This window comes from Bombus impatiens, unplaced genomic scaffold, assembly GCF_000188095.3.
Source record: "Bombus impatiens unplaced genomic scaffold, BIMP_2.2 scf_0852, whole genome shotgun sequence".
NCBI lineage: Eukaryota > Metazoa > Arthropoda > Insecta > Hymenoptera > Apidae > Bombus > Bombus impatiens.
In genome coordinates this window covers 112,530-139,153 of record NT_177271.1, presented here as the reverse complement: position 1 = coordinate 139,153, position 26,624 = coordinate 112,530, and the positions used below count along the sequence as shown (strand labels likewise).

Below are 26,624 nucleotides of genomic sequence, written 5' to 3'. Positions count from 1 at the left end.
TAATGTGAAAAGGAATATAGAAAGTATTTTTTAAGAAACGTGCAGAAAGTTAAACAAAACTTCTGTGAAATATTTTACATATAGTATGTATGTAAAAACATTATATACAGACATAATTCTCTTTATTTTCAGTAGAAAATACATTTGATAATACTTTCTTATTTTTCTTACTTTTTCTTGCTACATTCCATTGTTCTTATTTGTAATCATAATGTCTGATTATTTTACAAATTATTTTAAATAAATGCTACTCAGATATAAAAATTACATTTGTAACACTTAATCATTCGCATTCATTCTTAATATCATTACAAAAATCAGAAATTTTCTCTACAATACAAAAATCTTGTTCAATTCACTCTAAAAAAAAACTATAGTAATTATATATACTGCAATACATAGATGACTTTTTGTTCCTTAAAATATTAACCAGTATTCAAATAAAAACTTGAACTAAAAAATTGAATGCATATTGACGCATCACGTTTGTACAAAAATGAAGAAATTTTTACCAGAGAGTATGTGCACAGAAATCCAGATCATCAGTGATTAATGATATTGTAATACATGGAAAAATCTATAACTAATATAAATAGAAACAGCTGAGTATTTGGTATAAATATATAATTAAAATTTTCTATGCACATATAATAAACAGAACCTAGTAATTTTTAATCTCTCCTAGTAAAAAGATTCTCTAATAAGTCTAGTAATACAATACTTTTCATGATGTAAACAATGACATAAATAATATAACAATTTATTTATATCATTGTCTTTGTTTCTTTAATATATTTAGTACTAAAATTGGAATTAGAACTATTACAGTTTGTATTGAATTAATATTTCTTGAAAAATAAAACTTGTACAGTATTCGAATTTTGAAGACCTTTATGTTTGTGTGATCTATCCAAAAATTCAGATCATTTATAAAAGGTGACTTATTTATTTAAGTGAATGTTCTACTTTTAAAGACCGAAAAAATGTCAACTTTGGAATTTTTACATTTTTTACACATTTAGTGTTTTAAAAACATATTTTGGAAGTAGTGAATTTTAGCCAAATTTAAAAAATTGACAAATCTACTATTGGATCAATATTACAAGTCTTACTTTTTACAGCTTATAGAAGTCGCAAGTTTTAAATAGCAAATTTCATATTATTAATTAGCACCATATTGTGTAAAAAAGTAACTATATGTGCAAGGATTAAGATAAATCTACATTTAATCATTTCTGCTGATTAATTGTAAATTGTGCTTAATTAGTACCATCATTTTGAAAGAATTTTCAGACAAAGTGTGATGGACGATACAGCTATGATATGTAATCTCTGATTATCTATGATATTAATAGTAATGGATCATAATTTTTACTTTTACGTAGCTAAAATATCAATAACTATATATACATTTCTTCACAGGAAACTTTCAAAAATGTCTTAAAGTAGCCTACTTAAAGTATCATATCTCTTTACAGTTAATGAAGTATATAAAAATATATTGAAACTAGCTAGAAAAATTTCAGTAATAGTAAAAGTATTGCACAATAACAATTCTACTTAACATGTATTAATATATGATATTTCTGGAAAGACATATGTAACTCAGTAATACATTGTATATAGATTGTACTATAATATTGGACGAAATTAGTATACCAACAAGTTTAAGCACCAAGAAATCATTGAAAATTGATAATAGTATACAAAAGAATGCTTTGGTATAATTATAAATTCCTAAAAAGCTTTCTCACAAATAGTAAAGTCATTTTTATTTTTTTCTTTATTTAAACATAATATTAATCTTTTTGCCAATTTTAGCAAAAGTTATCAAGCATTATTTAACTATTAGAAAATCATAATGATTCAATTTCATTAATGGCTGGTAAACTTGAGATGTTAAACTTTAATGATATCATAATAAAGTTACGTTTGTGCATTACTATACCGATTATATTAAAATATCCTTGTTGCTATAATTGTTTGTTTTGGAATTGTATACAGTACGATTGATATGTAATCATGACTTAAAATTTTAAATCATATAATAAATTTTATATTAATACGTAAACGTAGGGTTAATATATTCTTATTTCTACTCTTATCTTGTCCATATAATTTCATTATTAACATCAAATATGACTGCATATATGCCCATTTACAACCATAACAGTAAAATAATTCCTTATTATAACTAAATAAAACTATAGTAAACTCACTGATAATTAAACTATAAGTTATTAAGTATATCAATATACACAAATAAAATTAGATCAGTATCAGTATTCGAAATGATAATAATATTAATGATGTATTACTATAGATCCGTGAATAAAAAGACTAACTTGCAACTTTAAATGATTAAAAATGGAAAATTTTCTAAAAAAAAACTGTATGGTTTAAATGGCAGTTATAATGCTGTTATTAACAAGTCTATAATACCTTATAATTTTTAAACTTGTGCAATATTCATTATAGAAACTAGTAATTATGAAATATTATACAACTTGTAAAGATTTTTTGTTGCTCCTCTTTATAAGAGGTACAGCTGCCCATAATGCAGTGCCAAGAATAAGTATAATACCAAATGCTAGAAATATGGGTTTATATGATCCTATTGTTTCAAATATAACGCCACATATAGGTGGACCAATTAATTGAAGAACTCCATTAACAAATAAAGATATCCCATATGATGAGCTAAGTTTTTCTGTGCCAAGCATATCTGCTAAAATTACCGTTGTGATACCAATGTACATGCCTGAAGACAATCCAAACAATGCACAAAAGAAAGAAAGCATTGTATAACTTGTTGCCATAGGTAATAATGCCAAAGCTATTCCACTAGTACCCAGGCCACCAACGAAATAATAATACTTTGGCACAAAGTCGATATCTGATAATGAAGCACCACTGATTCGCCCAACTAAATCAAGAGCAGAAACAATTGATAAAAGTAATGCTGAAGAATTCTTATCAAATCCTTGTGAAATAGCATATGAAGGCAGTAAGATCATAAAATTGGTATTGCTGATAGCTGAGGTAGAGTTTGAAATGAGAATTACTAAATAAATTGGATCTCTAAGTACACTCAAGTCAAAGAATTGTCGTTTATTTTTTACTTCAACTTTAGTCAACGATGTTCCAGATATTGATTTTTCTGACAATTCTCCTAGTTCTCTTTTCGAACTTTCAAACAACTTCTCGTCTCTGTTCTTACTCAACGATGTGTTATTCAACTCTAGCTTTTCATTTTTTAATTTATTGGAAGTTACAAGAACTTCAGAAGTATTACTTTCTCTTCGTAAAGAATCCACGTTTTGACAATTTACAGTATCTTCTTTCTCTTTGTTCAAACTAGGACCTTTTTCGAAAGTATTTTTTTTCTTTGCTTCATCGCTTTTATCCTCATTCTTATCTTTCAAACAAGGATTTACTTTAGAGTTATTCATTATATTTTCAGTTTCAGAACTTTCTTCTTTCTTTGATCTTGTATTGCTGCATGATGTTTCATTCTCAATCGTGCTGGATGCTTTGAAAAGATCCAAAATTTAATTTAATTTTACAACTCATCTCAAAAAATTATCTTTTCAGTGTCATAAAAATATTCAAATTTAAAATATTTCAAATGTGCACATTATATGTACAATATAACATATATTGTTAAATACCCATTCAGTTTTCATAGTTCTGATTCATTTAGATTGTTATGTTTCTTAATAGTGTATCAATTAAACAATACTAAGTTACCTGTTAGTTTTTTTTTATGGGGGACTGGTTCATCTATAGTTAATCCTTGATTATCAATTCCTCCTTCTACTGGTACCATGATCATGTGTTGTTCAACAGGATGGTATAGTAAACCACATACCAATGTATTTAATGTGAGTGCACCCATGATTAATACTGCACCTCTAAAAATGTAATGAAAATGTAACACTTTTAAATTTCTGAAAATATGCATTTTAACCATTTTAACTATAGTGATATTTGATCATATTTGATTAAATTTTTTTAAGTGATATAAATTATACACATGCTATTCAATGTATAAAGATACATTACCTATATCCAAAACAGTCAAGAAGATACTGTAGAAAAGGTGGTAACACGATAGTTCCAATTGCACTACCAGAGATGCACAAGCCATTTGCGAAACCTCGAAGCCTTTCAAAATATGAAGTTACAATATACACTGTTGGTGGAAATGTTAGTCCAGCACCAATTCCAACCATCAAGCCATAGCTGTATTCATAAAATTATAAAATTATTAGCTCTCTTTTTTTTTTAAATATCTAATTTTACTATTACAATAAATTGTAGTGATAATGAATAAATTTTTAAATGATAAAAGAAACATTTTTTTTGTTTAATAAATAATATGTCCGATCACCTTTATTTTTTGATGATAAAGTTTTAGAAAAGATTGTGGGCGCCTGTAAAAGAACAATCTGTCACACATGTTATTCACTTAAAAGTGTATAAGAAATGAGTAAATTTTTTTAAAAAATTTTAATAAACAAATTGATTATTTCTTAAATTTTCTTATAAATACTTTACAAAAATTTTTCTACTATTACACCAAAATACATGTGTAGTAAGTATGTATTTGGGATGCATTCATTTCAAAAATTACATTGATGTACAGTGGGTTGCTATTCACTAGGCGTTCGTAATCTTTACTTTTAAAGTTTCCTTACTAGAAATTTAAGAGAGAGTGAATATTTATCTATTAAACAAAAAATGTTGTTTTCATAATTTTTTTATTTTACCAAAATAAAAATGTCAAGATTCTTAAGATGATTTTATTATACCTAACGTATAAATAGGAAACTGAATTAGCAAAGTAACTCAGCATCATCCCGCTAGCTGCAAACGCGCCGCCGATGATGGTCACTGTTTTGTAGGAGTACCTAGTTGATAAAATGCTGGATAGTGGACCTATAAGATATCATTTATTTTATCTAATCTTAATATTGTATTGAAAGAGCAAAATATGATTTTAAATAGTAAAACTATGATGTGTCATGTATATCTGAGAATTTACTTGAAAGTTTATTTTATTTACAAACATCTATAGGTTAGAAAAAATGCAGTGACTTTCCTTCATAAGTCTACAAAAATTTATGTTAAATTTCAACAAATTATTCATTGACAGTTTTTAAAAATGTGGAAGGACGGTGTTTAACAGTGACGTAATGATCTAATTTAATTTATAACATAAACAATCATTATATAGTTTATTAATTTTAGTAGCTATAATAGCAATATGAGATGATACATCTTATTACTTCTCATTTAATTTGCAATGAGAAAATATATGAATGTAAAAATTGGCTTACCTAAAGAGTTGTATAAAAAGTAGCATAAAGCTGGCATCCATGAGGCGGCGGTAGAAGTGGATTTGAAAACGTGAAGAAATTCGACGAAGAGGACACCAAACGATTTCACGGTACCCGGAATAAGGAGGTTCACGACAAGAGCTGAAGAAAGGACGACCCATCCCCATCCTCCATCCGGCGGGACTAATTTCGTTTTTACACTCTTCGTCGTCATGTTAGCGTGGAGAATGTGGTGAAAAGCACTCAATTAGATTGATCTGTAATTATACGAAACATGACATTAGATAGTTACAGATATAAAGTATATTAAACAATGGTCCTTGTATAAATGGTCCAGACCTGATCAATTAAGCGGGTAAAGGTAGCGCTCTCTTATTGGAGTTAAGAATAGTAGCGCGCCCTATTTTACCGACAGCGATAATTCGATATTTTTAAATTATCAACAAAAAATGTATTTCAAAAATGACGCAACTCAAGCAAGCTTTTAAGGAAAAGTGAAAAATTATTTGAAAGATTATACAAAAAATATTTTACTCGCTTCTATTAAATGAGTCCCACAATCTTCATTATTATATTTTTACAAAAATGTTTAAAAAGTCAGGGTAAGAAATATTAAAAAAAACTATATTTAAACTTTATAGATTTCACTAGAAGAAATTCACGAAGCTTTATAACTCATTGATTTTCTCCATTCATTTGCCCCATTGTACGATGTGCAGGTGGAATACTTGTAGTGAACGTGAAGAAAGGGATAATCCTTTTTGTTGTCAAATTTGTAGTCAATAAAACCATAAATAAGATTTTAGAATTAATAAACATAGCTGTTAAATAATCAATAGAATACAGAAAAATAATATAATTTTCTAGATAATAATCAGTAAATATAGAGCCCTGCGCAATGAGAAAATTCTATTTTATAATCGGAATCCATTACTATTGCAATAGTCCACGTGATTCAAATGCCTGTCAACAATAACTAGGAAGTCTTCTGGTCAAAATTGTCCATTGTTCTCAATGTTCCTTTAATATCCAGCCTAAAGGATAAAACTACAGTACTTCAATTACTATAAAACAGAAAATACCGAACGCCTAAGATAGTAATTTAGTTTTTCTCCTTGTGTCGTAAAACTAATAACATGCTTAACACGTTCAATTGTCCCATACATCATACGTAACGCAAGCTGTCCGTTTTCTGCGATATTGAATAAATTTCTTGAAATAATTGGTACGAATGTAATACTTCACATAAAATATGAGCCATGTATACTAAACTAATAATATATGAATATCATAAATATAACCATGTTAAAATTTCTATCTTCATTGTATTTCTTACATCGGTTAACAAATAATTAAATAATTGATGTTTTAAATTGTGTTTCACGAAGTATATACGTATTCTGTCTTATGAAGATAACAGTAGTCAATGTGAAATGTACCATTTACCATAATACACCATAAAATTTCAGAATATAAGTATAAACAAAATTTCTACGTTCTGGTATGTAGGACAAGGCTGAAGTATGAAGTGAACGTGATATAGCTATGTTTCTCTAGGAAAACAAAACATATCGCGTTATTTCTTGCATTATTTATATACGTACATATATTAGTACTATACTCCCTTCCATCTTCCAAGTTATTTTATTTGCAAAAGGAATATGGTGATAGGTTCATGTAATTATTTATAATTTTTCATGAAATTAGTCATACTAAACGGTAGCAAAAATAGTTTATACGTAATGCCATAATTACACGACACATATCCACAGACCCATATGCAATTGAATGGAATAGTCACGTGGCGGCGCGCACGCATCTGCGTACGCGTCTGCGCATGCGCACTAAAAAAAGAGAATGACAGATTTTACTCGAACTTTTCAAACAAATTTCGCATTGTGCAATTGCATTTGTCATACGAACGCATACTATCCCAATTACATAACTTATTTTATCTTTCGTAAGTCACGTAAGGAATATTCCGATAGATCTTTTCAGCTATTTTTTCCCATTTCGCGAAAATTTTATGAAATGAATATTTAACAATTATACTATGTGTAATTTATATAGTAGATCGTTATTTGAATTTATATTAAGATAATTCAATAAACGACATTGACGTGTCTCCTGTACCAAATACAATAGCTCATAGGTATACTGTAGGTATCTATATATTAGTTAATTGGTGTGGTATTTTTAAACTAATAACCAGGTATGCAATAAATGAGCCATTAGATTGTAAATACAGTTATTGGTTATTTTCAATTATTGTACTAATTATCCCCAATTATAGTATAGTGTACATTGTAGTTCTATACAAACTACTATCCATTAATATTATCACACAAAGATTAATTCAGTTGAAACGTTTTGCTGACTTGTCTTGCAAATAACAGGCATACATTATTGTAAGTAATATGATAATTAAAGCTTTCAAAGAATTGATTAATTTGAGGAAGTTAGAATTATCTTTGAAATTTATTATAATATAATCTGATTAGGAAAAATATTCGTGATAAATATTGTTTCTGTTGAAGGATATAATTTGTGTATTCAACGAAGAATATGGTAGAATTCTGTAAATTTTCTCAGTAATAAAAAGAGAATATTAAAAAAAGGAAGAAAACATGAGGAACTTTTGACCAGTTTTTGTAACATAATTTCACAACTAAAATTAAAAAATTCAATTTTTTAATTAGATTGATAATTTAACTTTTATACTTTCATAGATATAAATTTATTGTAGAACATTCGACATTCATTATATGTAGTTATACAAATTATTGCACAGATAAGATCGATAATTTCATAGAACACAGTTGCGAGATCATATCACTATATGCTAAACGTATTACTATTAAAAATAAAGAAATCTTATGGTATTAGAAAAATGATTTAAACAAGAAATATCACGTGAGTGTATTATGTCAGGTATTTTATTTTTGTAAAGGGGATTATCAACATTGTCAAGTTTATGATATGTGCCCCATTTTTTACACAATATTAGATATTTTCCAAATTCAATAACAATTACTTTTATCTGCGGTAATGATTTTTAACGCTAACAATTAAAATGAAGTAAGATAAGATTTATAACACCTTAGAAATTTTGATTTTTACAGTAATTGGATTCCATTAGTAAAATAGAAAGTACATCTTCTGTAGCATTGCACCCATTGTCGTGAATATACTTAATGATTATCAGTGTAACAATGCCTTTTGTAAATTTATGAACCTTTCTGTGTATTTATTAAAATGATTATCATTCAGTTGCATGTTAATGAAGAGCACAGAATATAACATTCAGAGTATTCCAGTGGATTAATATATGTACACCCCCGTTCATAAATATTAGTACACTTGCAGAAAATCGAAGTATACCTAATAAACCATTAAAAAATGATTAAAGCTCGTTTGGAACGGTAGACTATAAAGAACTAATATGTTCAACGTCTCAACAAATATCTCACCAATTACACGTATAATAAGGTTACATGTTTTCTTTATTTTCATATATTATTAGATACTTTATTTTTCTATTCCTATTTTGATATTCCTATCGGATACCTATTTCATTATGTCTAATACGTCGTTATTTAACTATATTCTATTAACAGTTTCAGGAATCCGATTTAAACTTTGCACTATTTAATTCCATCCAAATTCCTTCAATGAGATCTTTTAAAATTCTTGCAAATTGTTTTCACAACACTTTGTCCTGTATTTTGGATCATCATCTTATACGATCTAATTAATTTATCGATTAATTATTTGTCTAACAATTTAGAACAATTGTCGTGTTCTATACAAGTTTAGCAAGTGTCCTAATATTTATGAACCTGTTAACGAGGTATTATACGTATCTTAATACATACTTTTTTAAATGCACATTTATAACATATTCTCCATTTCGCCACAATAGTTAATTTAGATATTAGAGATTTTCTAACATACTATGCATAGTTTCGGAATTTAGCGTTACTTTAGATTGATCCGTTGGCGATGTCGCATGCGGAATGCCTTACGCACTTGCCTGTCCGGAATAAATGCAATTTTCATTAGAACACGCGTTCAATGAAACTGTAAGGTAAACGTGCTTCGGTTACAATTGATGATTACGTGAAGTAAACAACAAAGACACGATTTCTATATTTACGTGCAACGAACGCACAACGGCCTAATAAAAATAGATGAACTTTGATGCAATCGTGACGAACACAGCACTCGAACCCGTAACAAATAGAAATTTATTCCATGCCATTTCAAATAACTGTATACCACTATATTTAAATTGCATTAGAATATTCAAAGTGGATAAATCGAATGTAAGGAATATAGCCATTCGTGAACATTTTCGAGCATCCTACAAAACGCCTAAGTTTCTTGAAACAAGAAATTTGAAATTTGTTAAAACATAAATCCATTCTTTTTCCTTTTTTCAAAGATAGAAATGCTTGAGAATTTCCATCACATCGGCAGCCACGTCATACATCCCTGAAGGCCCCTATACACGTTGAAACATGTTGCGATGCATGCATCGATACTTAGGATTCACGATACATGTTACAATTTACGTAATTCGGTATCGGCAAATCGGCATCAGAAACAACTTGTATCGATTATGCGAGGAATTAGAATCCCGATCTTAATCGGTGAGCAAGGCTCAATTGGAGCGCAGGTTTCAACTTACAGAGGGTGGCGCCGATACCGAATATAATTTGCAGTAGATTTTCATCATTGTATTTTGTTTCTCGATCCTTAGACGAACTTCATATATTAATAGATATTGAAAAGCAGAATCATCCGTATGCAAATAATTCTTAGAGTTATTCGGTTCGTTCGTTTCCAATTCTTACAATAAAACGCTAAAACGATTGAGAAAATTAACTATAACCTCTTGATTAACTATCTTCCTGCCTGGTTCTGTTCAATGTACAATTTTTGCTCTTTATGATCAACCTTCTATTATCGATAATAATACCGCAGTTGGAAAATAATCGAGCATTTTGAAACACTTGTTCCAACGTTATCATACCATAAACTGAAACTGATGCAGATTTCCAGGTGTCGATGTAATACGACACGTTTCAACGCTTATACGAGGCCTTTAAATACACAGTAAGTTAACGGCAAGTTATCGAACAAACATATTTTCGTCGAGACGTTTTAACATGTTAAATGCAGGAAGTTAGTAGGGAAATTCGATGAGAACAAATTTCTGTCCAAAATCCGCGCTGACGAAGACCAAAATAAATTTATAATCCGTACGTGACGGCATTCAAATAATAATTGGTCACCTTTTCCGCGAATGAGAAATGGTTTTCAGTGGCAACACGAGACTTTAATTACCACGAAGCAATTGACGCTTCGCTAAACGTACTTGAACGTGTTAAAATTGCGCGTCAATGGAGCAAGCGTAGAGATGTCCTAATAAACACTTTTTCAATATTTGCGTTTTTATCCTGCCTCGCTCGTCACGCGTCATGTCATCGATTTCGTCAAAGAAAAAAAAAAAAAAGAGAAAGAAAGAAAATCCCATTAATTATTACTGTAATAACGTGACATAATGCGTAGAAATTCTAGTTGAAAAAACATGGAAACGGAGTCGAAAAAGTCTTCGAATTTTTACCCAAAATGAACCCGGGTGAAGACGATGGTATTTATAGATATCCGTATTGAGCAATATCAGCACAAGTACGGTGTAACCTGCAGGACTTGTTTTTGCATAAAGAGCCATAAGCTGTAAGAGGTGCAAAGTCGAGATATTTAAGAAGTTCTTTACATTCTTAGAGGTCTGTTTCAGCGTCACTTAACGTCGGTCATTTTAGAATCGTCGTATTGCTCGAGGCATTGCCGCTAACTTTAACTACAGTGGTATTTCCTCCTCTAACGTTATTTGACCTTTATGAAAACGATTCAAGAACCTCGTGTAACGAGACAAATAAATAAAAGCTTACGCTACTCAGATAATCTTATTGCCACCGTTTTCTTTCTCGCGTTTTTTCACGAATAGTATCATTTTTCCTCGGCTAATTTATCGATATTGATAGCACAACCAACAGCTAATATTTATTTATTTTATTATTATTATTATTCTTGCGTTAGGATTTCGCCCATTGCAAGCTTCGATAATAAACGAGTTGCAAATATATGTAAATATATGTAAGTAGTAATATTACCAAAGTATATGAGTATAAGATATACGTATAAGTAAGAATTTTACTTTGGTATAGTGACGATGATACTATCTGCGTGAATCTTATTCCTATTCTTATTATTAGCAATTAATAATAACACATTGCCATAAATGAAGATATGCTATCTTAGTACTCGAGGCAAATTGCACTAATTCTCATTGCTATCTATACGAAACAGTACAGTCTTCATAGATGCCCTTCAGCGTTCGCTTTCATAATTTGCCTAGTGTTTTTATTTATGTATGTTTCTGGTCTAAATTAACTATATATTGAGCAGCCTTTAAGGTTATGTTCGATCGATTCTGACTTTTTCCTGTCACATATTTGGCATAGAGCCAAATACCTTCATTTATATAATATTATGGTACTTCGTTTATTCTGTTGATTTTCAATTGTTTTCCTCTTGTCGTATTAGAATCTAGAATTTTTTAAAATTATTAACAGCTAATTTATTGATATTTATGCTAGAATCAATATAAATGTAATAAATTCACGTTTCGAAATTTGTATTCCAAAGTACATATTCCTACATAAATTAATTAATTGAAAATTTATATTCTACGAATTTTGTGAATTTGCAAGAAGTTCGATCTTCCGTAGAATATTTTTGTATAATGCGACCTTGGAAAGTATTATGGTACCTATTTCGTATGTTAAAGTAATTATGTAAAACCTTGACGCGGTATAACCGTTATAAGGAACCGAGACTGTTTCGTCTAGAATTTATGAAACTGTATATTATAGTAAAAAAAAATTTCGATAACAATAATGGTACTAAGAACAACGAAAAAGTGATGTTAAATTGTAAATAACTTTACGATAAAAGTGGCATCGAATGCCGATTTGAATATAAACGTCAATTCCATATGCATTAATGTCAAACGTGGAACAGAAAAAAATGGCAATGAATGGTACTTACAAATGTTAATAACGAGGGAGAAAAATGTTACTACAGAAATGGCAATAAATGGTAAAAAAATTGATAACAAAAGGAAGAAATATTGCTGTAAAGGAGTGACAATAAATGCTACAGACATTGATGGCAAATCGAAAAAGTATTACAATAAAAAAGATGTTGCAATAACAAATTGTACTAAATAATAAAAAAATAATTTATGTTACGGGAAATGATATTAAATAATAAAAAGTGGTATGGTATGATATTTATACAAATCCTTCTTTTTTTTCAAGCACAGATAAAGTATTATAGGTCGAATAAAAGAATGTTTTATATTCTGATTATAATAATGTGCATTTCACTTTTGATATTTTATATATTTTTAGCATTTGTGCATCTCTTTGTTTATATTTTTTTATATTTTATATTGTTCATATATAGTACGTTCATGTATAGTTTATATTGTTCATATTTTTGCACACTTATAGCCATCGTGAATGCATAAGAATATTCCAGCCTAATAATAAAAATCGCTCTACTCACTAAAACAACCGGGGAATCATTAGTATGAATCGTTTTATAGCATCAATCAGGTAAACAGAAATAAAGAAGTACTATAGTGGCTAGTTAAATTGACTTGTTATTCCTGTGATACTGTAATCAATATGTGTAATATCAACTTTAAGACAGGCATTAAGAAAAAATAAAAGACACAGGTAATGGGTATAAAAGCCAAAGTGACATGAAAAACGATCCCTTAATTAGTTTAAACAATGTGGTAAACAAAATAAAGAGGCAATCACTTGTTTGAAAATCACAAATCAATGAAATATTGCAATAACAAAAATGACACTAAATGGTAACAAAATTATATAAATACAGTAATAATAGATTTGATACCAAAAATGGTATTAGATAATAAAAAAAATGATACCTAGTAAGATACCTATATTGCAATCATAAGAAATGACGCCTTAATACTCAAGAAAAGAATATGGCAACTCTGAGAAATGGTATCAAGCAATTAAAAAAAATATATTACATTGATTGAGCAGAAACAATGATTTGTTGCCACAACAAAAATGGCAATGAATGGAAAAACAACACCGAATAGAAGATGGAAGTACCGGAATAGCAAATTGATGAATTAAAAATGTGATGTTAATAGAAAATATTCTCGTGGGAATTATAGTTTCATTATTTTTGTAGTTGTATAATTTCTAATTCTTTTGCAAGGAAAATCAAGGGATCATAAACGGTTGAATAATGGGAAAAGGAAATAATAAATGTTTATTATATACTTTCCAATTTCCTCGCGATAAAAGTTAATGAATTAAAAATATGTACGTTTTAGTAGGAGAAAACCTTATAGAAACATTGCAATTTTTGTAATTCTATACCTTTTTATCCTTCTCTAACAAAAGAAGAAGAAAAACACTGTTGCAGAGCTATCAAGGGATTCTGTATTAATGACTATGATTTGCTTCGAAAAAAGCCTTCGTAACATCATGAGCTATGCCGAAGATAGTCGTCGATTAAATTGCTTCTATAAACAGTAAAATTCGAAGATCCTGTCCCGCTAAAAATAATCTCTTCCACGAAATGTTATTCTACAATGGTGGTTTTCGTTACTTGTTACAGTCGAGAATTAATGGAAATATTCGTTATAACTAAACATGAAAATATAATAATGTTAACAATTTATGATAATAGAAATTCTGATGACGCATCTTTTCCTCGCGCGGATACGTGTCGCGTCCTGCTGAAAAAAATCATTTCTGCGCGAGGAAAATTTTAATGCAAATTGTTGGCTGACTTGAGTTATTGGATGATTATAATAACAACTACTGTGTGTGACTAATAAGTTACACGTAAAATCTCCTTGTTTATTCACATCGCATAAATGTTTGGAACGAAGCGAACGATATTTTCCTAATACGATTATTACCAAATAAATGTTATCAAATTATAGAAATAGCGTTGCAATACCAATTGTAATACTATTATAGCATCGATATTAACTACAATTTAACTATGTTACTTTTTTTTTTATTTCTTGATTTCACACTAAGAAATATTTTTAATGTACGAGAATATCGTTATTTCTGAATATTATTCTAGAAAATGATTTAGACATCACTTTCGCGTAAAAATATCGATGCTGGCGAGAAAGCCGGCCAATCAATCATTTGCGAGAAAACAATATCGACTGCGACACAGTATCTTACCGTGAAATCTCAAATAACGTGTTCGCTTAATTACATAATTTGTTTGATAGTTTCTTTTTTTCTTGGAAGCTAAATTACAATTCTTGCATTTTTCTTTTGTAAAAATAATTAATAGGCAAATTATCGGCTTTTCACAATATTTAGTGATTTATTAACTTTTACCGCGAGAAGACTAAAGACTGTAATTTACTATTTCAATCGTTTAAATTGGACACTTCTTCGATTTCCATTTGCAAAGATTAAAAATTATACAATTACAAAAGTTGTAACATTTTTACGAGAATCTTCTTTTATTAAAGACATATTTTCGATTTATTAATTTTTATCATAAATAACCCGAAATTACAAAATATAATATTAAATTAAATTACAAAGTACAAATTTGTCATTTCAATTTTTATTTCCTTCAAGCACAATTAAAAGTTTTTACAATTTGTAAAAAGTACGAATGCAAATTGATAAAAATAAAAGTCGTGATTCGTAGTAATTCGATTGGAAATCTAAGATATGTAAAAATACTATCATTAGTCAAAGATTTAATCAATTTAAAATAGCTTTATGCACATCCAGTCGTTCTTCGAATAATTGGCGATCCCACTTTTTATACTTCAACTATATAATTTCAAGCAATCGTAATTACATATATGCTGACAAACAGCTGGTACGAGATTTTTAACTGAGTTCTTTCGAACAAGATTAGTTTCACGTGCAGCTATAGTAGATTGTAGAATTCACGTTACGTGCAGCCAAAGAAAAGTGAGTACTCGGGTCTCAATGACTTACATCTCTCGCACGCTATAACCAGGACCCGGAGCAAATTTTATTGGAAATAAAACTGAAAGATAACAACTTCAACTAACGAAACATAATTCAGCCGATTTATGATTTTTTCAAAGTGTAGCTGTATTTCATGATATATCGAAATCAATTTTGATTACCTTAATTAGCGAATTTTTTAAAGCAAAATAACAAATAAACGTGAAGCTCTAAGTAAGAATGGAGGATAATTTCAAACAACGAATCACAATTAATGAATCAATTCGTTATTTCAACAAGTAATTCTATTTTAGATCTAACAAATTAAAATTAATATTAAAACGATGCAACGTATGAAGGTAGAGTTTTTAACGCTGTATGTTGCATCTATTGCAGTCATAAACAATAAAACCCAATTACTTTAGAACGTAACAGCATTTGCTCTCAGAATTGTTCTCCTTTCAATTAGTCTTGGATATTAATTGCACTAGCCTGTGTATAGGAGCGAGGAAATTTGTATTTTTAACTCTCTTGGCATAATAGAATCAGATATTGTTACTTGGAAACTTGTATTCCATTTTATTCAAATAAAAACAAAATAAAGATTTATTTCACTTTTGCTAGCGAAATAATGAAATAATTTAAACGAAGATAATTCTTTGATTCGAACAAACTAACCTATAATTATTTCAAAGTAACTTTGTGCCCAGATAAAATGATCTTGAAATATTTAGCATATCTGTGTACGTATAACAATGGCCGTGCACCATTTTCAATATTTTCAAAACACAACACGTAATTCAAGAAAAGCAAAAATGTCACGTATCGACATTCATCACAGAATCGTAACTCTGTCGAGCCGTTCAAAATTTTATGAGCCTAGCGAGATGATTTAAAACGTAACAATATTTACACGATCGGGAAAACGCAGCGAAACCTGAAAAGCAGGATTTTACGTATTTTTTACGCGTAACATTCGTTTCACGTAAGTTTGACACGAATAATTGCAATGGCCAATCTATTTCCATTCACTTAAACAAATTAAATTCGCTTAAAGATTAAAACACGATCGAAAGTACATAATGTTATCATCATGGATGATGGTTATCGTGGCGAAATTTCTTTAATTATACAAGCTATTGCATACTATAGTTATTAATCGAAGAACTTTTCAAATAGTAACAAATATGAAATACTATATTAATAAAATTTTGGCAATTATAGAAGTTATTAAATATTATCGACAAAAATATCAAATACTATCTCTTTTAACAAAATTCCTAAAACCGTGAAATATACTAAATAGTATCCTTATCAATTATCGTTGTTACCAGTCAGTTATATAAAATATCTAAAATTAAAAAAAAAAAAAATACAAAGTTCTATTATTCTGAAACTTCTTCAAATCGTACGAAAGAAATTATGAAATTAAACTTAAACTTAAATTATTTAAGTTAGATAAGAAATATGAATGACGGATGATAGACGTTTCCTACGTTAACAAACTATCCGAAACTGTCAAGCGATCGAATGTCAACCGCGTGGAAAAAATCGATTCGCGATTTAACGATTTCGCGAAGGCGATGTCGAGATTATAGTCACATCCGAAAGATAAACGTGCACTGACCTGTAGAGGTTCCGCGACCTGTGCAAACGGTGGTCGGTCCACAACGCTCGGTGACACTAGTTTTCTTGTTTAGGCAGAGAAGGGCAGCCCGGCCGGAGGAATCTTCACGGGACGTTCACTATCATCGTGAGTCTTGAACTAGACTGTGCACAGGCACTGAAGAACTCGTTCCTTTCCCTCTTCCTTTTCTTTCAGTCCAGCTCAAGCTGGAGGCGGAGGGACACCCGAAGGTTGCCCTCGACTTTAACCAAACGAAAATGGTTAGCATATCGCAGCATCATAAATCGAAGCGTCTTCATTCGTGCAACAGCTTTCAACCACCGAACTAATAGATCACCGTCGGTGTCCTCCGTAAAATCTCTACATCAGCCACTGACAACCGTTTAGCAAATAGAATATCTCATTTCTCTATCTCGATACAATGTTTCATATACTGTGTCTCACTAAAGCATTTCAACGCTTCTATAAACATCTTTATCAATATACGTATATAATATTTTGTTTCATAAAAATTTCATTAGAATTCATTTGATATTTATTGCAAGCATACACTTCACAGAGATTATTTAAATATTTGAATAATCAATTATTATATTAGTTAGAGCATCTTTAACATTAACTATATGCTTAAAACTATTTATACTGAAACGAATATTTTTCTAAATGTGTATTTGCAATAAATGTATTCTAATATTTACCTTTATACGTATTCATTTTAAGAGTGATTCCATATTTTATCAATATACAATGGTTCACGGAAGTATTTCAACGTGTGTATTTATTGAAATTGCGTGTATAATATAAAACACTGAAATCTCATTAGCACTGTAATGAGACATGATGATGATTATATTGGTCTTTGAAACCAATCTGAAGATAGTTACAACATAGTTACTGCAAACGTATATTTAATTCTAGACTAGTATAGATCATGATTAATCATCTTAAACATATAATACGTAAATAGTCGACTCTCGTTACAATGCTAATCGAATTTCAAAGTGTTTCATTTTTATGTAACATGCATAATATACACATAAATACTTCGTGAGCTATTGTATGTACAATCGATAGTATCGAACAAAACGAAGATCTATTGAAAACGATCGTATCTGTGACATAAAAAGAATGAGAAACTACATTATACATTATTCAAAGTGTAACACGCGAAAACAACGTTTTTACATTGATACGTACGTTTATATAATGCCTAGAGGAAAGCAGATGGTGGTGAATGGATGCACGTTTCTCTTTGCGCATGATAACGTTTTACTATTTTAGATATACTACACGGAACGATTTCTATCAAAAGTACTGAGGATCTAAATGAAATTTAGAAACAGAAAGAAAGACCTTGTATCGAATAACTGGTTTAAACACTAAATATGAACAATAACGATTTGCATTGCTTATATAAATACATACATTTGCTTATATAAATGTAGAGATTTTATATAGACGCGCGACTAGTGAAACTCGGTAAAACTCGTACATTTTCATAGGAATCGGTCGCGTTTCCATTACATCACAATTTGCTTACTGCTGCGACGTTACACACAAACATACGCGTATCGCGTGCGTATCGTAAGCGTAGGTACGGATCCTGAAACGCGATTATCGCGAAATTCTCTCGAGGTTGCAACCACGATCTTGTTATTATCCTTATCAAAAAATATTCACCGATTACGTACGATAATTTCGATCAAATGTGTATTTCGATCATGCTGCGGTCTCGTGGCGGGAGATAGAGCAGGTTTACTTAGCGGTTTGGTGCTAGATGCACTTGATCGTATAGCCAGTAAACCATGCGAAATACACGGGTAAAAGTTACACAGGGTGGGAGATTCCTCCTTCCAGACCCTGTACGCACCACCGGTTCTCACCTTTATTCGAACCAACACCGAGCCAAGCTTGACCACCATACGTTATAGCCAATATATTATTCCAGTGGGCCAAGCTAAGATATCGGGGAGATTCTTTCTTCTCTCTGCTCTCTCCCCCTACTGTACAGATGTGGTTGCTTTTGTACATCTTCTTTCTACCAACGAACGTTCTTTCAGTCCGTTTTTACTGGTCATCTCCTTCTGCTCGGTCGGTATTGCTCCTTTTTTTCCCTCTCGCGCTCCCTTCTTTACCCTCCTCCTTAATCGTTATCCTGCAGGTTGCTTATCACTTTTTATTTGAAAATGCGCGCTGCTATTTTTAACCTGGGCATTCTTCTTCCTCGCAATCTTGTTTCTTCCCAGCTCGTCTTTCTTCTTACCAAGAAGTCCCGACGCTGTTCTCTTCTCTTTGGGCAAATAAAAATGTATTGCCGAGATCCTTGTATCTTTTCATTTTATACAGTAGTTACAAAAAGTATTTGTATATCTTTTTAAATTTATCAATTAATTAATTAGGTACAAATAGATTACATTTTGCATTATTTAGAGGTACGTTTCATGTGACAGCGAAAATTTGATGATTATGAAAATTGAATGAACATTCTGATAAAAAAATGATTCATTGGAAAATAAAGTTATTTGCTAATTTTTTTTTCTTTTTTTGTAGCCATTGTACTTCGTTTTATTTTTACTTCTTAATAACGATACGGTACTATAATAATTTTTACGGACCATAAAAAATGTTGTTTGACTTAAATACCGCAAATATCGTTTTTTTCAAGATATTACATACAATGATTCACGAAAGTATATGAACACTTATCGTAAAAATCTTTTATGTATGTATGCGTAACATGTAACTTTATATAATATTTTGAGATTTCATTAACACTGTATTGAGTTATATTGATCAAATTTGAGCCATCTTAAACAAATAATAAATCATAAAGATTGTTCCAGTGAATGTAGAGCTTATTAATATTTATAATGGATAATTGATTACATACGTTTGTGATTTGTGCGATTTGTACGAAATATATATACTTAAACTAAACGTTTTGTAATCTTTTCAAATTTTTTTCAGATGCTATCGATATAATCATGACAGTTGAGTCTCATTACAGTATTGATGAAATTTCAAAATGTTTTATAAAAAATTTCTTTCATAAGCTACTGTTTTAATATTATCGTGTAAAACAAAATTGTTTACATAATTATTACAATAATTGCCAGGTTTTTTTCTTGTCTGTATATATTTCCCGTTGTACGCTGTCCATAGACGTACATTGACGTGTGAGAAACTTATTAGTATCTAAACGTAAAATCTGTTTTCGCTTCAGGTGTTTTTTGTAAAATGAAAGTTGTACACGTAACGTCATTTAACGAAACGGAATAAAAATAAATGTATTCTATGTAGCGCCGTTCATTCATGTGAGTGTGTAATGGGATGGGAAAAGAAATTAAAAATTCGTAATAACAGTTATATTTATTGCTGATGTTAGTGTAGCTGGAAGTAATTGAGCGGATTCAATATTAGCCTGGTCTGGTTAAGAATAGCCACGATGGGAATCCCGTTTGACCACCTTGCGTGCCAGTTGCTTACTGACTAAATTAGGGTGAATGTTCCGTTGTGTAAAACTTATCGTTATTATTTCTTTTATCAAATAACAATATTAAATTGTCCGATTTTATTGTATTGATAATAGAGCTGTATTAATAACGTGAACGTGAAATATAACCTAATCGAGTAATAAAATTGCAATCTATAAATACATGGTACATATATGCAATTGTTTAATTTCCTTTTTCTCTATATATCTCACTTTTTGCATATTTTCTGTATAAAAATTGTTTTTAAGGTAAAATATTCTTGCAAAATCTATTTTGCAAAAATAATAATTCGGAGAACGCTATTATTATCAGAGAAGGTTAAGGAATAAAAGTCTTGTAAAAACTCGCTCGAATGTCATCGAAGTTGATTTCAGTTGACTAATAAATAATTTATTTTTTAATTGTATTTGTACCCATAAAAAGAAATTATTTGAATGCTAATATATTTTATATTTATCATATCATAATCAATTCATTATCAATTCATAATAATAATAGTAGATTTATAAAATGATTAATGAAATTTATTATTTACGATATTCAACTGTAGATATCCAACAAATTATAATTACTTAGTTTATAACGTTTTTATTAATTTTTTGTTACAATTTCGTTATAAAAAATGAATACAATTATCTATTTTCGTATTACTATTTATTAGATGTTAATGAACACATACTAAACTTATATATCAGTTACGTGTAAAAGTTTGTTACAAATACATTACAATTTACAAAAATAAATATAATTTTTGTATTTTATATTAGCCTTGGAATTTTTATATTTGTATAAAATAATTAACTTTGATATATTACAATATAGTGATTAATGGCATTTGAATATATTTTAATCGTACATGTATTTAATATAAAAAAATATAGATATATTGAGTACACACTTAATAATCATAAGAGTAAACAGGAAATCGTTTATAATAACTTAATTTCTATTATTTTAAATGTAAAAACAATTCTTTACATAACACTAGAAAAATTATGGCAAAAATAAACATAAAATATTATTGTATATAAATAAACAAGTTCGATTAATTCAACGAACTGTTTTATGAACACATCAAAATATCATAAACTTTCTTAAACTTTACTTGCTGCAATCATGATAGAAAAATTAAATAACTATAAAATAACTAAAATTGTGTTAAATCAAAGAAATTATTAAAAATTTCACATTAGAGTTGTTATTGGTCTCACTCTTTGTTAGAATCTTACTGCACTATATTAAATGATAATTAATATATATAATAAATATATACATGCATATTTACAAATAAATATTTTAAATAATATTATAATTTGTTTTGAAAACCGTCATATAGGGATATATGTGATCCATGATAGTATTAAATATATTAATATATTTAATATAAAACTTACATTGCTACTAATATACTTCTAATAAAATACGTCAAGTTATTTTTATTTCTTATACAATTAAAATTACACGATTTGTGAACTTTGTTATTACACTACACATTTCATAAATACCATTGTATTAATTCGTTTTAGAAGTGAGTACAAAGTATTTGTAGCATACTCAAAAATATTATATTTGCTTAAAGCACTCTTTGATTCAAGTTGAGTGTATAAATTTCAAGTTAAAGTAATCTAAGTGTTATTTTCAAAAGCACTTCAACAATCCCTTGTTTCAGATTTCAAATTCCTATTTCAACTTAATTATAGATAATAATCCTTGTGATTTGATTGATTCCAATTTCGATTTTAATTCAACCCTTTTGTACCATTTTATTAGTACAAAAATAAGTTGATTAAGAACACATTAGGCATTACAACATACAACATTTCTTTTTGTTTTTTTTATAGTTCAATTCAAGTGGTGGTCTTTCAGATAACTGAAACTTTCTGACAATTCTTACTAATTCGTGAAAGGCTTGGTCAACATTCATTCTTAATTTTGCACTACATTCAATATATGGAATTTTCAATCGACGAGCTCTATTTTGTGCCTCTTCAACTTGAACCTATGCATGTAAAACAGTGAATATTAACATATTAATATATTAATATAATGTTCTTTATATTAAATTCTTTATATTTTATTTACTTACAACTCTATGATAATCCAAATCAGCTTTGTTGCCAACCATAAGCATAGGAAATTCTTCTCTATCCTTTACTCTAAGTATCTGCCTATGGAATTTTAATATTTCATCAAAAGATGAAAGCTCAGTTATCGAAAATACAAGTAGAAACCCTTCGCCACTTCTCATATACTGTTCTCGCATTGCACTAAACTCTTCTTGACCTGCTGTATCTAATACTAAAATTACATAAATATTACTAGTTTTATTATTCAAAACATTCTACTATATATATGTAGTATTGTTTTTAATGTTTATAAACTGACCATTCTAACTTTTTCATAAAATATTCATTCTAAAATTGAATAAATAAGGAATTATACTCTTACAATAACAAACCCATGATTCATTATGGAACTGCATGAAAATTAATATAAAATAAGTTATAGAAGATATTACAATTGTATTATACAAATAAATATGAAACGATAATTAATATATAGCGTCTCACTGTTATCAGTTTACTCACTATCGAGTTTCGCAGGTATATCGTCGATAACGCACTGTTTGGTATAAGAATCTTCGATTGTTGGATCATAATCGGTTACAAAATAGCTCTGAAAAATATTAGTGAAATTAGTACAAAATAATAATCAAAACCTCGTTATAAATAATACTAAAAAATTATCGTGCAAGTAAATCTGTCGTATAAAATAATTCATTGTGACTATAAAGAATATAACTTAAAAAATTATAATTTATACAAATTTAAATATATAATATCTTAAATTATTACTTTAAAGTACGTGCAAAACAATCTCTGTTGCGTATTACTATATATGTATATAAAAATAATATATTATGCGAGTATTATAATATTACGTGGCTATATCAACAATCTTATCCCCAGTTATATATGACATAATCGATGATAAAAGTAGGCTTGTTCCTTTTTTTAGTATCCAGTGCAAGCGTAATTACGAAAATATTCATAAGCGAAATATAACAACCCAATTGTTTACCTTGACATATAAACATTATTTATGAAATATTTCCAATATAATTTATTATAATTCATTATTCGCTTCATTATTCCTTTATTTGAATTGATCGCGAATGACGTAGTACGTAGGACGCATGAAAACGAATCCGATTGACAAATCTAATATGCACAATGTACACAAATAAATGTCATAAATACAGGGTGTTACGGTAATTATGGTACATAGAAATTTCCGAATTTCATTTTTCCGGAAACGCAGTGTCCTATGAAAAAATTTTATTCTAAAATTTTATTTTCAACTTATTTTCATACGTAAAATAACCTCCTGTCAATTATTTGCTTTTGTCCAGTCTAGTATTAGTCAAGTTTAAGTATAATTGGCAAACTTTCAAACTCTCTTTTCTCGAAAACGAAATGTCATATGGAAAACTTTTATTTATATTTTCGACTTATTTTTTCACATAGAATCGCCATTTTGTCGATGACTACTGCGACACCCTGTATATACGTCATATATACCATTTATACATACATGTACGAAAGTATCGAAAGTGTCTGAAAATTTATTTTATGAATATATTATGTGCACTAGAACTGTAATGAGACTATTGTGGTTATAATAGTCACATTTGAAACCAATCCGAAAATGTATATAGAAGTTCTAAAGCATTTATTGCAAGTATACACTTATCGTTGGTGAAAAATTAGAATACAGCATGGATGTAGTGTTATACATACAATTAGTGCTAAAACTTGTCTCACTAAATATTATAACTTATTAATGTATTGAGTAACTGATTTTGAATTGAGTAATTAATACTTTGACAGTATTTACGAAGTATATACTCCCAATAAGTATTGCGATGTAACTTTTATATACATTTTCAAATTCATTTCAAATTTTACCAATATAAGCACGATAATCGCATCTCGTGCAGTGTTGAGATTTCAAAATATTTTGTATAACATATACATGCAAAGTTTCTAGGAGTGATCCGTTACTTTCGTGAGCCACTGTATGTATGATAGAGTACACAAGCACAAACGATACGCACGGATACATATACGTCTATACGTACACCCACGTACGTATTTGCTACACCTATTGGCCATAAAAAGTACTCACTTGAATGAATTGTATCGTGATCGCAGATTTTCCGACGCCACCCGCGCCAACGACGACGAGCTTGTATGTCTGCGCATAGCTCTGTTTGTCACCGAGCTTCGACATTTTTCATATGATTGACGAGTTGTGGAAATTTCAGAGGAATACTGGACACATATTGAAAACAGCACGGCGAAACGTAGAAAAATACAAAATCGAGGCGCATTCACATGCAAGCACGTACTGCTGCGTTCTTCTTAGTACGAGAAGAGCCCAATATAGCAAATCCTGGACATTTCCTTACTAGTAGTGTAGAGTCGAGAACTTAAACGTGACTAAACATCATAAGTCGCTCCTACAAACGCGAATTTACTAAAAACTCGAGCTAACGAATGAAACGAGAGAGACACTAAAAAAAGTATCCCCCACCTTGTGTATTTGTACTTACACATGCATACGTTATACCATATCGTGCTATTTCGATTGATTGCGCAGTCGCTATTACAATACCGCCCTCTTATGCGCTTATGCCTACCTGATGTTGTAAAGTAAACGATTTCAAAATCACTCGGTTTTTACGCGATATCGAATGCATGATAATCTCACTGTGCTACATTGTTTCTAGGAACAATCGACTTTTTTTCAATTGCTTAGCTCGAGATATAAGAAAAAATCTTTATCTGTAAAGAAATTTAATTTGTTCTCTTGATGTAATTTATTATTATTACAACAAAATATTTAACATCTTCTATTTAAAAATTTTACTAATTATTTTATATGAATCATAATTTAGAAGATTTTGAATTAATAAAAAAAAATTACGCCACCGTTGTTCAATTTAATTCCTCCTTCATCCATAAACATTCTTTCTGTTGCACGTCTTGATACTTATTTTCATATGTTCGAAAAAAAAGTAATTCATAATCGACTAAAAAGTTATAATAAACAAAAAACATAAATCAAAATTATTCAATAGTACAATAATAGATGTATGATATCAAAATAATATATAATATTTTTTAATAATTGTAACATAAAAGACATACTAAAAGATATAATATTATATTGTAAAAGCATTAATATTAAATTGTTATTGTTAACCCAATTGTCAATCAATCCAATATAGACTTATACCAAAAGTTTGATTAAACAGGAATAAATCATTAATATCGATATTTTTTACATCTGGTTTATTACTGAACTCTCTTAAATAGCATTGCTGTTTGACTTCAAGTATAGATATTTAAGCTCTGTTATTATTTAACAATGATTCAATCATACGGAACCGAATAAAATAAAATATTTCATCCTCAAATCACATTGACCGATATTATTTTATTATGGGGTTGTTTCACTTTATTTAATCATTATTTCATAGTATATCACTTTTTTCAACAGATTCTGTATTATGATAGAATTGCAGTGGTAAAAAAGGCACGGGATTTCATTTCGAAGATAAGCGCTTTTCATATAAAATTATACTGATCTCTTTCTTTTATAAAAAAAAGACACATGCCATGGTTACTAACATATTTAAATAAAAATACCGTGATCAAAAAGGCATATCTTAAAATCTTAATAGAAATATACAATTCTGTTTATCATAGGTTATTGTTATCATAAACTTTTATTCGACGGATATATCGTCTTTCATTCACTGAATTTAATATTTCGTTACTCTGAAATAAAGCTGCTATCGGTGTATATTACGTAATAAGCGCATCATATACTCTGCAATCTTAACGATAGCACAGCATGTATTTAGATCGATGGGAACCAGGGTTTGTTTAAAATTTATCCAATAATCTCATGGATCTTCATAGTGAACGATATCTATACATTGTTCGATAAAATGAAATTGTACTAAATAATAAGAGCGAACATTATTCTCAAATTTGATGGGAGTGTAACTAAC

At 29.2% G+C, this 26,624-nt stretch overlaps 2 protein-coding genes and 1 long non-coding RNA gene across 9 annotated transcripts; 1 reads left to right on the top strand and 2 right to left on the bottom strand.

The window, feature by feature from the left end:
* Positions 1-105: 105 nt before the first annotated feature.
* LOC100748182 (monocarboxylate transporter 13-like) lies at positions 106-17,869 on the bottom strand. 3 transcript variants are annotated; one of them, XM_012390722.3, is made up of 7 exons: positions 17,747-17,866; positions 17,049-17,289; positions 5,343-5,599; positions 4,815-4,941; positions 4,066-4,245; positions 3,751-3,914; positions 106-3,544 (listed from the first exon to the last, which is right to left on the bottom strand). In XM_012390722.3, exons 3-7 carry the CDS (start codon positions 5,554-5,556, stop codon positions 2,499-2,501), a joined length of 1,731 nt encoding a protein of 576 aa, XP_012246145.1. In that variant the 5' UTR covers positions 5,557-5,599; positions 17,049-17,289; positions 17,747-17,866; the 3' UTR covers positions 106-2,498. The 3 variants fall into 3 exon arrangements, with proteins under 3 accessions (XP_012246145.1, XP_024226389.1, XP_033179116.1); XM_033323225.1 differs by having other exon boundaries at positions 2,499-3,532; positions 17,747-17,869; XM_024370621.2 differs by lacking the exon at positions 17,747-17,866 and having other exon boundaries at positions 17,049-17,422.
* Positions 17,870-19,575: 1,706 nt separating this feature from the next.
* On the top strand, positions 19,576-20,703 carry LOC117152229. Its single transcript, XR_004462547.1, has 2 exons — positions 19,576-20,362; positions 20,434-20,703. It is a non-coding gene; the product is annotated as an uncharacterized LOC117152229 (long non-coding RNA).
* A 1,246-nt stretch (positions 20,704-21,949) lies between these two features.
* Positions 21,950-25,160, bottom strand: LOC100744944 (ras-like protein 2). 5 transcript variants are annotated; one of them, XM_033323246.1, is made up of 5 exons: positions 24,731-25,160; positions 23,131-23,218; positions 22,991-23,018; positions 22,629-22,840; positions 21,950-22,541 (listed from the first exon to the last, which is right to left on the bottom strand). In XM_033323246.1, the coding sequence occupies exons 2-5, from the start codon at positions 23,197-23,199 to the stop codon at positions 22,347-22,349; spliced, it is 504 nt and encodes a 167-aa protein (XP_033179137.1). In that variant the 5' UTR covers positions 23,200-23,218; positions 24,731-25,160; the 3' UTR covers positions 21,950-22,346. The 5 variants fall into 5 exon arrangements, with proteins under 5 accessions (XP_033179137.1, XP_033179139.1, XP_033179138.1 ...); XM_033323248.1 differs by lacking the exon at positions 24,731-25,160 and adding an exon at positions 24,578-24,600; XM_033323247.1 differs by lacking the exon at positions 24,731-25,160 and adding an exon at positions 23,412-24,441.
* Between the last annotated feature and the right edge of the window lie 1,464 nt (positions 25,161-26,624).